Here is a 15,552-nt window from a genome sequence, read left to right as displayed (position 1 = left end):
TCAAATTTAAGCTTGTTTGCAAAACGAACAAAGAACAATGCTATATATACATATTTTAAGTACACAAAATGATAACATAAATGATATGTCATTAAGTGATTATGTGTTATTTTATTCTTAATTCAATGTTACTCATTTATATAATGATATATATATATATATATATATATATATATATATATATATATATATATATATATATATATATATATATATAATATTTTATTGAACAAGTAAATTAAAATTCAAAAAAATGGCAATAATTCTTTTATGTATTATTAATTAGAAACACATACCATATTGAAATTAAGGTAATTATAAACCCTAAATCATTATACACATTATTTAACAAGAATGAAAATCTTTAAATAAAAATCTTTTTTATAATTCAATCATCAATATTCACCTTAACCCGGTGTCGACATCTCGCTTTCACCAGAATCACCTCTTCTATTATTGTCCACAACTTTTGTATTTATGTTCATCTCAAACTACCCAAATCCCAAGGAGATATAATGAACTGATTTTGGCTTGATTGTGTGAACAGAATTTTCTTCTCTGAGCAAGCCTTGGACTTCCACAGTCGGAATGGGCTCACTCATTTGTTCCTTTTGAAATCAAACATCACTTCCATTATTTTCATTTCATTATCTCTCTCTTCCCACTTAAATTATATAAGATATTGATTCAATGGAGTGTATAGAGCTTGAAATATATATCTGCTATATATAAGGAGAGGTTTCTTTCAAAGAAGAAAATGGCATTTCTGTAGTTTCTGCAAACAGGTGTTTTCCATTAGCATTATACGTGATAGATATATATAACATATCCCCACGGAAATATATGCCCAGAGACATGCTTTAATCAGAAATCTGTAGCAGAAAATGACACTGCACTGCTAATAACTTTACCAGTCTCACTCAAACCCTAATCTTCTTTTATTAATTCTTCTTAAAAATAAACAAATCTTGTTTTTTTTTTTCTTTGAAGGTAATTAATTACTAGATGCTTTTAAGAGTTTCAGTCTTGTTTCTTCTCCTTTTGCCTCCATCTCCAAGCACCTTGCATCACACAAACTGATATACTAATGAAACAATCAAGCGTTTTACTTTCAAAAGAACCAAAAAAATCTCACACAAGTCTATCAATGACACTCTTTTTTCTCAAACTGCAAATGAAGAAATCGAACTCACACAATGTAATTTCTTGTTTATTTGTTGTCACGATGGTGTTGGTCCGTGCCCTAGCCGAAGCTCTAGATCAAGCTCTTCGATTTCCGAATCGTTGTAGCTGTTGCAGTTCTCCTTCACATTATTGCCGTTGTCGATAGAGCCTGATGGATCTTTGCTCGAGTAAGAAGAATTTAGCACTTGTGGCGTTACTGGGAAATTTATCGACGGCGCCGCTATCAAGTTGGTGGAGGGATACGGCGAGATAGAGAGAAGAGTCGAAGGCGAGTCAACGGCACATGCAGTCAATGCTGTGGGAGTGAAAACCCCATTAGGGTTAGGCAATTGGTAGAGTAGACATAATCCACCATTTGAAGCAAACTCTTGAGTTGGAATTATCAATGTCGATGAAGAAGTAGAAGATGATGAAGAGGAAAGATTGATTGAACCCGGCTGTGTTTGGTGGAGGCGAGCGCGGTCACGGCGGTGTACATTCATGTGGCCGCCTAGGGCTTGAGCTGACCGGAATTCCCTTCTACAAAAGGTGCAAGTATAAGACCTCGGAGGCCAAGTGGTGCCCATTATATTACCTGTGTCTTCAGCAAACGCCCTAACCTCCCATGAATCATCATCTTCCTGAGAAGGTTGCTTAGGGTTCAACATCCAAGAACTATCACCTGAAGAAAAGTTAGGGTTTTGTGGTTGATTTTGAGCTAATTTTTGAATCTGGGTCAATGAAAGAAGGCCAAGGTCAGTAGCCATGGTACTAGTGAAACATTTAAGATAAATGGTGATAGAAAGGTGATGTGGAATGAAATGGGGAAATGGGTTAAATAGGGGATGGGCTAAGGTGGAGGTATATTACAAAATTCAGTAGCAAGCAGTTGGATTTTAGTAAGATTGACAATATTAATGTAATAACTTCCTCTTCCAATCAGTCATTCTCTGCATACAAAAACAAACTGCAACTTTGGCTTTGACGCCCAACTATTTACTCCTTCAAATATCTAAAATACCATTTACATATATAATTAATTATCCCTAGAACTAAATAATATAATGAAGAAAACATACTATTCTACATGTAAGGAGAAAAAACAAGAAAAAGAAACAAAAAGTAGCTATACTTAATAATTTGCCACTACTTTTAGTCTCTATTAGTGAAAATGCTACTAGATTTCTGGCAATAATTTTGGTAATGCCGATACAGTGATTGGCTTTGGATTTTAGCATTGACCATGCCGCGTAGTGTATATATTAATCCAAAGTTTATGAATGAGAATTTTTATAAGTCTAAGTAATAATCAAGGCAAATATTTGAAGGCATAGGAATATATGTTATGCCTTTATCTCTTTGTCTGTCTTTGAACATATAAAATAAGTTACTAAAAACTGCTTCAAAAATGGTTCCAAGATTGTTAGAGCCTTAATTGAACAACAATAAACACAATAATTAATCACCTCAGCACAATAAAAGAAGTACTTTTAGCTCCAATAAAATGATCTTATTGTGTTTATGTTACGGATAAAAGAGAGAAAAACGTATCGATTCAACTTAAAAAATGAAATAACTTCTTTGGCTGTCATTTGAGAAGCTTCAACGAAAAGGGGGCCGTCTCTTGTTCTTCACTGTCATTCCAAGCTTCTCTCCATCACAACTGCACATCAAAGCATCTTCGATGATCTTATGACCAAGATAAATCTTTCAGTTTATTTTGTTATGTGATTAGATGTAGGATTGAGATTAATCTCTGTAAGATACAATTTTTCTTGTATAAATACTCTCTTATAACAAATCATTGATTTTAATGAAAATTTGAGGAATTTCCAATAATATTTTCTTGATTATTGGGTGAAAGTTCACAATTTATCATGTGTGATAAAACTTAGGGTTGAAAAAAATAAAATTATATATACCCAATCATATATTAAAAAATATATACGAATAACATTATTCTAAAAAGATATGACAAGTTTTATATATATAGTTATGGAAGAATCGATGTGTTAAAGCTTTTGAATGCCAAATTTAACTTAGACATTTTGTTGAACTTTTCAATTCATAATTTCCCCAAATTAAGTTTAGTTAATGTGGTTACTTTCAAAAAAAGCAAACTTAGGCTATAAGACTCAATTGTTGTCCTTTTACTCTGGATCATTGAAAGTAAAGACAGAAAGATTATTAATTTCATTAGCATTACCATGGCCTTACTTAGAAATTACCTGTGGAAAATGAACAGTAACAAATCAATAATTTTCAATCATAAATTAAGAATTCAATATTATGTACATTTCTCGAAGGCACTGCTGCCTTATTACTATAAAATGGAGGCTGACTTGTACTAAAAGCCAAGTTAATTAATTATAATTATTGGAAGTAATTATCACAGTGCTCTTAAATTCTCTTGCTTGTTGCTTTCCTCTTGTCATGGCATCAACAAAAATTAAAGACCCTTAACGAGGAAACTTCTTTCCAATCTTAGAATATTAATGCTCAACATACAAAGTTTAATTATATATAGTTGTAATCCATGACTAGGGACTTAGATAATACGGAAAGAAGAGATGTAATTAATGTAACAGGGTGGCTCCCAGCATTTAATTACTTAGTTTTTTCTTAGTATTTGGGAAGTTAGGAAGTTTTTATTATTTTTATTTTATATCACCGCCACCCCCCAACACCCCCCCCCCCCCCCCCCCCCCCAACAAAGAGAAAAGGTTGAACTTTTTATAAGAAGTCCATGGAGAAACAGTCTTCTTTCTAACATAGCTTTTTTCGCCCACGACTTAAACAAGAAATTAAGATTAATTAATTAACCTTTAATTAAGTTTAATTTTCGTACGAGCTAACCATTGTTTGCATCGTCTTTGTTTCCTTGCCACCAGGTACTATGACAAGAGGACTATTCCAACTTAAGCTTATCTTTGTTATCCAGCTGCCATATCCTACTACAAGTAGAATGCATTAGGTTGATTAATTATTTAATTAAGCAAAGAATTGACCTGATTAACAAGTTAAATTCTCTATATAATTAACATATCGATAGACCTCCTCCTAGTGAGTAACGAGATTTATAAAATTAAATAAAATAAAGTATTTTAATCAATTGGGTGCTTACTAATATTTTTCACATTCATTGCAGTACTAATCTTTGATTTTATCGTCTCATAAGATATTCTTTTTTTTTGGCTCTCTTATTATATTTCAAGGTGAATTAGACAAACATACGAGACACACAAAAAAAGGTAAAAGAGAGAGTGATATTTGATATCGAGAAATATCATGTATATTATAATTGAATGTTATTTTATTTTTAATTTAAAATCACTCAATTATATAATAATATATTATCTGCGTTCTTAATTATTTATTTAAAACTGTGTATGTAGTTCTATAGTATAATATAACCAATTTAGGAAGTTGTGTGGAAATATCCATCCCACATCAACAATTGCATAATTGAGGGATCCATATTTCTACGAAAAGGACTGACATTACATATAGCTTATTACATTAATGTTGAGGGATCTTAAAACTAAACAACCTATATTTAAAATATTATTTCCTATCAAGCAAATAAAAGTAATTATGTAATCATCCAACAAGATTATTATGAATCATATTCTGAATTATGTATGCAAGGAAGGATTAGTTTATCCCATCATGATAGTTTTGAGTTATAAAATAGGAAGTTCAATGTATAAAAAGAGCAGAAGTTTAAGTCTTTTTTGACAACATATCAAGATTAAACTTTTAATTTCTTCGGTTCAGTGATTGTGGGATCGATCACTCGATTTAAAGTTTGTTTTAATTATAGATTCTATTGTATTTTGTGAAGCATTAGTCATTGAATCTCAAATCAAGAAGTTCTTGGATTAATTATTTGTTGTTGGAAAATGTTCCTTTTAGTCTTTAGAATAAAAAGAACTTTAAAATCCACTTTCTATATTGATACCAACAATTCAAAATGAAGTAAGATATAGTCATCAACCTATCATTGAAAAGCTTCTGATATTGTTGTTGATTAACAAATTGAAGTAGTCCAACTATAGAATCGACACCCTAAACTTCTCTGAGGAGATGTTAGAGAAGAAGAGATTTAGAATTGCCAATGACTACTATGTCTACCTTGGATCAAAGGAAAATTTTGAAATAACTCGGTAAGTACGATTCAGTAACTATTATTGAAGCTTTCAAAAGTTATCAAGTAGATAATGGATCGATGTGATGAAATATGAGATAAATTCAATGTCTAAGAACTCATTAAATTAGCCAAATGACATAAAACAATAAGTTGTAAATGAATTTTTAAGATTGAGAGGACAATAAAGGAAATATTGAAAAGTTCAAAGTAAGGTCGGTTGCCAAAGATTACACATAGAGAGAAGACATTGACTTAAATGAAAAATTTTCACCAATTTCCACTAAACACTACTTCCAAGTTATAATAGTATTGATGACTCACTTTTATCTCAAGTTTCACCAAATTAACGTTAGAACTGTTTTCCTCAATGGTAACTTGGCCGGTGAAGTGTGTACACACAAAAAAGAGGAAAAGAGTATTGTCTTGTTAGTGATACAAAAATGTCTATCTATAGTCTCGATAGTGATACAAAAACGTCTATCTATGGTCTTATTAGTGATACAATAATGATTAACTTCCAATAAAGGAAAGTAATTCCAAACTAAACCTTAAAAGAACAATTATCAATTATTCGATAATTTTATAGAGTAATTAGAGATGATTGATTAAAAAAAGTATAATTTTCATAAACAATAATTTGTATGATTAAATATTTATATAATTTTTTATTTTTCATTATATTAATAATAATAATAATTCAAGCTCATTGGGCTTTCCTGGCCCATTATCTGGCTGGGGTTAGGTCCGCCGTAATCGGCTTTAGTCCTTTAATTTCGTATTTTACCGGTTTATTTTTTGTTTTCATGTATTATTTGATTTAAAAAAGCACCAACCTACTGTAAGCCCAAAGAAAGTCCACGATCAAAATCAAACCTGTTAATAGTTTTATTTTGTAGTGAAAGCTACCGAGCTGCGAGTATTCTTGAGCTTCACCGTCTTCTCTCCACACTCAATCACCTGAACAAGGTCTGCGTTTCCTTCAATCTTCCTGATGTATATTCATATTTCACTGTTTTATTGCCTTTCAAACGCATATACAAAGCTAACCTACTCACTTCACCTGCCGTTGATTTATGCTCACCTCTTTTTACTTCATATGATTATATTTTATTTTATTTGTTTAATTAGCTTAATTAGTGGTGTTCTTCCAAATTTTAAAGAAAAATGCCCAGGAAAGATGTATTCCTGTTGCTAAAACTCAGTTACTAGCTCTCTTTATTTGTGATTAATTCATTGTAACATGGTTTTTTTTCAGAGAAAGTTAGCTCACATTTGTTGTTTCTTTCAGGATTTTAGAGAGAATGGTTTCTCTTGATGTTTCTTAGCTGTTACTTTTAACTTCAAAACCTAGATAGCTAAGCAATCAAAAGGACCATCAAATGGCCGAGCTCCAAAATTCCAGCTGGTATGTATATGCCTCTTTCTTCTATCAATATTAAGCTAGCATTAATCTTGGGTTACTTTATTTCTCAATTTGAATAGCTGCTTGTAGGATCCTTGAGTTGTTTATGGGCTTGTAAAATAGCCTAGAAGATAAGCATATCATACATTGGTCATGATCTTTTATTCTGGTATATGTGAATTGCACCACTATGGAGTAATAAGATCTAGCAATGAGTATCGGTATCAGCAATTAAATATCTCTTTAATCTAAGAAACCGGCCAATATCATTTGTTGTTAAATGGAGGGAGATTAAATAATCTTCTTTGGCTGCTGCTAAGGGTTTACTTCTCGATAAGGTCGGCTGGTTGTCATTTTTTAAGAGAATGTGAGTACTTGTTAATAGCTTTGTCTACATTTTTCACACTTCTTTTTAGGAGTTGAACCTTTGTGTTTGTTAAAACAGATTGACAAGAGTGGATAAAATCAGGAAGGATTAATATACCAAGAAAAGTATTTAGGGTGTTTTGTAAGGTTGGACCCTGCTCTGTCAAATGACAGGCCCTTCAAATCCGTTGAGAACATTCTTCTAGTCTTTCTTACTATCAAGTGCCTTATAATTTATGGTTTTGTTTTTAGTCTACTGAAATGGCATCAAATTCGTTGGCGGCATTTCTGATTTTGTCTTGCTGTCATGACTTCATAGAAGTATTGATTGTTTGTAACAAGTCCAACTTGCTTTATAACTTGTATAAAAATACTTTGAAATGATGATAATTAACTTGTGCTAGGTCCTCAAGGATCAAGTACAAGACCAAGCTGATTCAGTTGTTTTAATTTTGTGAATCATAATATCTTTTGGTCAATCTTGTATGAATACCATTGGAGTTGCTTTAATTTATTGAATATGATTTAGCCTATAATATGAATGATTGAGTTGTTTATATGTGGAAATGAAATTAAGAAAACATATGTTAGCTGAATGATACCTTTTAAATGAACATAAAGAAGATTTAATGATAGGTTATCTGCAGTTATTTTAGTCATGAATTCAAAGTTACAAGCGCATTGCCATGACCATTTGATACTGGCTTATTTATCTGTACCAGTCCCAATAGGAAGATAACAGTTTTTCATATCATATCACTATCTTTGTGCTTCAGTCAAAGGTCAATCAAAATTTATTTGTGCTATGTGTACGCAAAGGACATAATTCAACTCAACGTGACTATCTTAATTAAGGGTTTGCAGAGACAACAATTATATCTGATTGCACTGATTTAAATTCTAGTTTCACTATTGATCATAATTACCAGGGCTCATATCCTTTGTTTATAAATCATATTAGGAGGTTGTTGGTTGATATCATATGAATTGTACACCTCCTCCTATGTGGCATGTACGAGTTTAGCAACAAATTTCATTTCCATGAATCTGTTACAATGATTAGTTTAATGTATTGTATAAAGTAAGTTGAATTGTTGTGTTACATTAGAGCATAGAGAACACTGAGCTCTATGACAAGTTCTATACTAATCACTTTTCCCTTGTAAAAATAAATAGATTTCATTTTTTTCTAAATTATTGCGGAAGATCTTTTATGGTTTGTGGATATTAATCTGTTAGGGTGATAGAGAATCTGCTTCCTGCTCTTTCATACGGTTAAATTCCAATATGCTGTGTAGTATACCCTGTCAGAAGAATGTAACACTGTATTTGCACGAAATCTAAATGCCAGGTACTTAATCTTATTTAGAACTTTATAGGTGTTTGGTGAAAATCAAGTATATTGATTGTGCTTGCTCATAAAATAATGTCAATTCTAACCTGATACAGATTTGTGACTTTTAGGTGACACTTAGAGACCAATATTGCCACTCTAGTAAGGACTAATACATATAAAAAATTGTAGCTTATATAGCATAGGATTTCTTATATGCATTAAAGTCATCATAAGTTCTATCTCACTGGTGGTAGTAAGAGCTCTCTTTTGTAGTTTCATCTTTCAAGTTAATCAACTTACTGAATATGGATAAATACATTAAATTTATAGAAGAGGAAGGCACATAAATCATCTAATGAACTGTGCCAGTGATGCTATTGCGTTTTTTGATGAAAACTATTATTTGTTTGCTCAATGGCTTGCACTACACCCTTACAGCTGAGAACAATTAATTGACATAAGGTGATATTCAGTTTGTTCTTTCTCCATAAAAAGCACAGGGGAAACTTTTTGTTTGTATAATTTGTTCTTTTATATTCATTACCTTTGGAATGCATTTTGCAATGCCTTATTATGTTGATGAATTTGTTAGGTGCCATCATAGATGGAGATTAGGATGAATAAGGATTATTTAGGAATTACCCTTTTTGTATTAGATTTAGATTGGGATTAGGATTATCAATTTGATTGTGATTATTGATAGGATTGGATTAGAATTAGCATTACAATTACATTAGGTTTATAAATTAGGGAAGGAGGCCACCTATTTAAACTAGGATGGTTTAAGTGGAAGGGCAGTGAGTTTGTATGTTGGTTAATAGCAACCGAGGAACTTGGCTGTAGAAGGTGTATTGCCTTAATCTCAATCAGGTATAGCATCGGATCTAATTGAACTTCATATCATATTGATGTGTTTTTCATCATCCATTAACAAAAATCTGCTCCCACCATTTTACCATTCCTTTCAATGATTCTGCTCTACAATTAGAGTCCTAACAGAAACCTTGGCTTATTGGCTCGTTATAAGGAGGGGGTGGACTGGAGCACCTTGTAGGCTAGTTCCCTCTTGTTCCATGTGGTATTTTGGATTTGTAATTTTATGGCAGTGGTGGGAAGAAACTTTTTTGGATGTTGAAGCTGGTCCCACTATTTTCTTTCCTTGATCTTTTTGGCTGGATAATGTTTCTAACTTTGCTGTGAGATTCTCATACTATATCCTAGTACACATGAATTCTGTCCCCTTTTTAATGATTCATAATCATGTCACTTAAAAGGGGAAAAAAAAAAGACTAGGAACAGTGAAGAGAGACATCTCTTGGAAACCATCCCAATACACAAATAAAACATGCTCAATGTTCCATTAATGGGAGATCAATAAGATATAATTAGCATGTAGAAAATATTTTACAATTAGAAATAATTCCTTTTCCCATTAGAATTAGATACCAAATTTTGTAATACAAGTCTGGCAATTAATTGAAGATAGAAAAGTCATACTTCAAATCTCAATAAATTTTTGCCATTTGCCACTTGAGTTCAAAATCATTTTTTTCAACACTAAAACTTGATGTTCAAGGCGAAAACTTATTAAACACTAAAGTAATTGTAGCTGCTTTCTGCATAATATGCATCAGTCAGACTCAAATTGGTTTGCAACAGGGTTATATATAATTCTAGGATATGATTACAAACCTTTTTGCTGTGTGGCAATTTCATGTTACACATAGTTACTGCAAATGAAATGGCTGGATAGGCAAAGTATTCCATTGTCTAATCTGTTCCTGTTAGCAGTTATTCCATCTGAATTTAATCAGTTTCCTTCATCAACATCCTCCTTACTTAACCTTGATACTGGAAGGCCTGAAAAGTGATTGCAAAAAGTTGTTTAGTTATGGTCAACTTTTAATGTCCAATCATTAATACCTAGCCTTCTGGATTATAGCAACAGGTGCAAACATCCTTGAACCTTGCCATCATAGTGATCGTAACTACTTCAGTAGTTATTGTTCAAAAATCTGATAAATAGGCTATTTGCTAGGTTTGCTAAATAAGCAACTAAGCTGCCATTGTATAAACCATTCATAGGAGGTCAAAAGCAGAAGGGGGATATGCAAGAGCTGAGAAAGAGGTTGCTAAGGACTTGAGGTAGCAAAAAAAAAAAAATTATGATGACTAATGAATGCTTAATGTGATCTGATAACGAAATTGTGGGAAATTCTTTATGAATGAAGTTGAAGTTCAGATTTTCTGTAATTTTGAGCAATGCCTTGGAAACCTTTGGTGTGATATCTAAGGAATTTTTACATTTGATGTTTAAAGTGTATACTCCTATTAGGTGGTCAATTTCTTTAATCCTCTCAATACATCAATTCGCTGACTCTTCTTCATCTTTCAGTGATATCCTTAGAGTAGCACCAAAAAGCCGCAAGGGTGAGTGTTTGGTTAAATTATTGGAATTGGACTGAATATCTATATATTCTCTCAAATCTTATTCCAAATCCTTGAACAAAACTTATCAACAGTAGTCTGAAGTTATTGCCCTCACACGATTAATGGAAAATGGAAGTTATTACTCTCAGGATTCACAGTAGTTTTCTTCATTATATTACCCCAAACTCTTTCCCCTTCTATTATGATGTTACAAGTACAAAATCCACTTTTGTTATTATCTTACAAAGAAAATTAATAGCCCTTAAATATTTAATCTTTTAATTTGCCAGGCTTTTTGCCTTCCTGATATTTACCTTAATTATTACATTCAAAGCTTATGAGTTATTAATGTTTCTAGCTTGACTTGATCAAGAAAACTAATTGTATGCTGCATAATCCGATTACCACAGTGTTAGCATACATGTGATATGTTAATTGAGCAGAGCTACTGGTTTGATAGATCAATTACTTCTAAAAGCTTCTACGCTAAGAAGATAGCAAAAAAGATGGTCGTTAATGACTGAATTTTTTCTGCCACAATACTTGTGCGATTGCAAATGAATTTAAATGTATGCATGTAACTGATTAATAAACACCCTTCATGACTTCACCTACATTCTTGCAAGTGGTGGACCCTATTAGTCAAGAACGAACTAGTATTAAGAGTTCTAGGCTTGTGCAGTCCATACTTGATTCAGTTACACTACTGAACTGTTACTGGTGAGTGACTTTGTTCATTGTGTAAAGTTTTTAGATGAAAGAAGTACTGAATCAATTTTATAGTTGATGCATTTGAGTGTTCAGCTCCTTAATGACTGATATGTTTGTTTATTTTCATGCAGAAACATAGAAAATCAATATTAAGGACTACAAACACAGGCTTGTGAGCTGCATATGGCTTTGTAATGACAGTATGGAGACATTGTGATAAAGAATGAAGGAAACTCTGGAAGTTAGCAACAAGAAAAGTGGATTGAGTCATCTATTCAGATAAGGTTATTTCTTTCCATTTTTCATGTGCAAGAAATAGGAGATTCATGCCTGATATTAGTATAGATGCTTTCATATTTTATGAAGATGTCCACTAAATCATAAAGTTGTTCCAAACTATTCTTCTTCCATCTTTCGAGAAATACCTTACTGCTTCCAAGTAGAAACTTGTTATAAATCACTGAAAATGTTGTAATAAACTATCCAATAAGTATTTTTTCTTCAAGATTAATTTTTTATAGATCTTTCTCTAATATCATGAAAATTGAGAACAATTAATCTATCACTTTTTCCCCCTGATTCTATTAAGCACAATCTGTGTTAGATTTTGAGAGTAATTTCCTCCTGATTCTATCACACTGCCTTGTGTCTACATATGCTTTGACCTAGAAAGTGATGGAGGCACATCATCATAGCTTAGCTAATGCGCTGTGCTTAGCCTGTGTTGTTTCTGTGCCAATTGGAGCTAAAAAAGTCAAGCTAAACATTATCAACTAAATGTAGCAGATAACTGAGATGGTAAAATTTCGCCTAAGCTTGATCTAACAGACTGTTGTTCACACACATAACTCATTGTTCAAAATTCTATGCACTTTTTTGTCAGTATATTAACTACATAACTTCACTATGTTCAACAAAGTTGCAGATTCACCCATCACTTGGGTTCAGTTTTTGTCATAATATATATATATTTTTATTGTTTTCAGTTTGAGAGCTGCATCAGTTAATCTTACTTTTTTAAGGTATTCTAATAAATATTTACGCTACTTGGTAGTTGATAGTTGGGGTGGGGGGGGGAGGATGTTTTGAATTGTACAATGTGTGCCAATAACAACTCTTTTGAGTGGGCCACAAAGTCTCCACAAGTGGAAACGAGCATAATATTAATCAGTCTTTACAGAAATAGCACATTAAGAGCTTTTCGCTTTTTTCTTGGGATCTTTATATTTCTTTCTAAAAGTTCATAGGATTGAACAAAAATATATGGACCATAGACTATGGTAATTTTATGCATGATCTTAGAAATATAAACAGAATAAACATTTTTAAGAGGCTGAAAATCTTGTGAATTGAATAATAAGTAAAAAAAGCAAAAAAACTTGGAAATAGTTAATGCTGCCTTTGTTTTTTTTTTTTTTAAGAAAATTGTTTGCATATTGTTCTGCATATGATAGCCGATGGGTTTGCATACTCCTCTAAGAATGGTGGAGTAATTGTGTTGTCTGTGTGAGAAGCATCAATTGAGACCACACGATATTGGTCTTACGAGATCTTGTGGCCTAGCGTGAGACCATGCAAAAGAGGTCCAAGATTGAATGCTTCCATGAAATCCAGAGCTAATACACTGCCATTGTCACTTTTTCTTTTATTTCTCCTATTATAACATATAATTTTGTAGACCATTTGTGTGTGTAGTGTTATTCAACTCACTTTGTATTGGCTATGTACTTTTCATTTATATCAAACTTGAGTTTATTTGCCAATGCAGTTCAAGTTCAACAAGCTTTGCTTGTTCCAGAATTCTATCACTCCGGCGGTGCTCATATCTGAGAGCTGGTGAGGTTCTGGATGGCGTTGTGGGTTGACCTTGAGGATTGACTTGGGGCTGCTTTGCTTGTGCTTGGAGCTTCAACAAAAGGGAGCTAAACTTATCAAGCTACCCACCGCCATTGCCAGCAAGGTTGAGACAGGAAGAATCAATGCGGTTAGCAAAGCAGCGTTTCTCACGGCTGGTCAATCTCTACCCACTCTCTTAACTCAATACCACGCACACCTCACCTTCACTTGCATATTCCTTCTCATGTTGGAAAAGAGGGCTCCTCTTTGGACTCTTTTGGCTGCATTAACCATGCTTTTTCTTTTTGCTTCATCTTCATCCACCAATTAGTTTAATAATTAAAACATATTCTCTTGTTAGGACTTTTACTGATCTTAACTTTATTCTAATATAATATTGCAAGGGTTCCTATTCTATTCATGAAAAGAATTAGTTTTCTCTAGAAAGGAACCCACATGAGCAAAGCTCAAAAGGATAAAATATATATATATATATATAAAATTCATATTGTAATGAAGGAAATTGTTTTCTGGAACCAGTGTTTTATATGTTTTGTGCAATTCTATTGAAAATTTGAACATGTTGTATGTATTTTAGTTCAGAAAATTATTTCGTATAAATAATTAAATAATTCTTTTTTTTTTTTACGAATTCAACAGTGAATTCTATCTAATTTTATTTTGTTATAAATATTGGTATTAATTAATTAATATGAGAGTATTATAGGAGTCACGTGGGAGCGTGGAAGGAATGAATGGGAAAGAGCCCAAAACGCACATGGAAACACATAGATGTTAGAGCCTCGTGAACTTCACTTTCCCACGTGCCGGCCTTTGAGTTATGACTTTTTCCAGCCTCAGCCTCGACTTCTCTTTCTCAGTTACCACATCTTTTGGACTTTCTGTCAATCTTCTTCTTCTTTCCACTTTTCACTTTTTATCCCTCAATTTCCACCTTTGGATTTGGGGTCAATGAGATCATCCAAGGGTTAAAACTAGTTCTTTGTTTGATGCATTGATTGGTCAATAAAGAAGTATAACGTATTATACAGGATTTACTGGAGCTAAAGGAAGAGTTTAGAATTCTGGGGGTTAGGTGAAGGCCATTAAATTATAGGGTCATTGGTTTCCCTCATGTTTGACTTGATTCAAATTTTAGTTACCGAAGCTAATGCAATTATAAATGCACCACCTGTTACAGATTTAGGTGGTTTTCCATCAAATGAAGTCAAGAAAAAGGGGTGGGAGAACATTTATTATGGCAAGCATATGAAGGAAGAAATTGGAAAGGCTGATGCAGGAAAAGAAAAACAAAAGGGTGTTAGTCAATGCATCAGGTTAAAAGGGTGACGGCAAACTGTTATATAAACTCCCTTTTTTTATCACTTGTAATCACAATTGAGAAGCATCCCAATTCTACATAAAATTACTTTTTCAATTCTGCCTCACTTCTTTCAATTCTTCTTTCAATTCTTTATTTTTCATATTTAAATTAATATTATAATACGTTATCAACACAATCAATTCAGATATATTATATTTTTCTATTATGTCGTTATGTTACTTATATATTATAAATACGAATATCTTAGTTATGATATCCTAATTATCTTTTAATTTTTGTTATGTCTCTATTTAATTTTTTTTTTATAATTATATTATACTTGTAATCCGAAGTTTGTAAAATTGTAAATCTCAACCTAAAGTTTTGAAACCCTTGAATCTATACTTGAAGTTTGGAATATCATAAATCTGGATCCGAAGTTCTGAATATTATTTGTAACCTGAAGTTTACAAAATTATGAATTTAAACCTGAAGTCTGGAATATCATAAATCTGAACTCAAAGTTCTGAACATTATTTATAACTAGAAGTTTACAAAATTATGAATCTGGACCTACAGTCATGAATATCATGAATCTAGATCTGAAATTCTGAACATCATTCGTAACCTGAAGTTTACGAAATCATAAATTTAGACTTGAAATCATAAATATTATTTGAATATTTATTTTTATTATAATAATTATATTCAATTTATTTGAATATTTATTTATTCGCATATTTAGTTATTTGAATATTTATTTTTATTTATATCCGATTTACAACCTGAAGCTTGTAAAATCGTGAGAATATATATATGGCCCAAAGTCTCAA

At 32.2% G+C, this 15,552-nt stretch overlaps 1 protein-coding gene and 1 long non-coding RNA gene across 6 annotated transcripts; one reads left to right on the top strand and one right to left on the bottom strand.

Moving 5' to 3' along the window:
* Positions 1 to 1,088: 1,088 nt before the first annotated feature.
* LOC123196971 (transcriptional regulator SUPERMAN-like) lies at positions 1,089 to 1,979 on the bottom strand. The gene has a single exon (XM_044611136.1). It carries the CDS (start codon positions 1,929 to 1,931, stop codon positions 1,221 to 1,223), a length of 711 nt encoding a protein of 236 aa, XP_044467071.1. The 5' UTR covers positions 1,932 to 1,979; the 3' UTR covers positions 1,089 to 1,220.
* Positions 1,980 to 6,139: 4,160 nt separating this feature from the next.
* On the top strand, positions 6,140 to 14,833 carry LOC123195642. 5 transcript variants are annotated; one of them, XR_006497508.1, is made up of 6 exons: positions 6,140 to 6,280; positions 6,603 to 6,719; positions 11,691 to 11,843; positions 13,328 to 13,571; positions 14,123 to 14,491; positions 14,597 to 14,833. It is a non-coding gene; the product is annotated as an uncharacterized LOC123195642 (long non-coding RNA). The 5 variants fall into 5 exon arrangements; XR_006497509.1 differs by lacking the exon at positions 14,123 to 14,491; XR_006497507.1 differs by having other exon boundaries at positions 14,123 to 14,673.
* Positions 14,834 to 15,552: the final 719 nt, after the last annotated feature.

The sequence above is a fragment of the Mangifera indica genome, chromosome 14, assembly GCF_011075055.1.
Source record: "Mangifera indica cultivar Alphonso chromosome 14, CATAS_Mindica_2.1, whole genome shotgun sequence".
Lineage (NCBI taxonomy): Eukaryota > Viridiplantae > Streptophyta > Magnoliopsida > Sapindales > Anacardiaceae > Mangifera > Mangifera indica.
The sequence above is the reverse complement of the archived record's forward strand: the minus strand, read 5'-3'. Positions and strand labels throughout refer to the sequence as shown.

Excerpts from the sequence above, each read along its gene's own strand:
- LOC123196971 (XM_044611136.1), bottom strand. The coding sequence starts at position 1,931 with ATGGCTACTGACCTTGGCCTTCTTTCATTGACCCAGATTCAAAAATTA.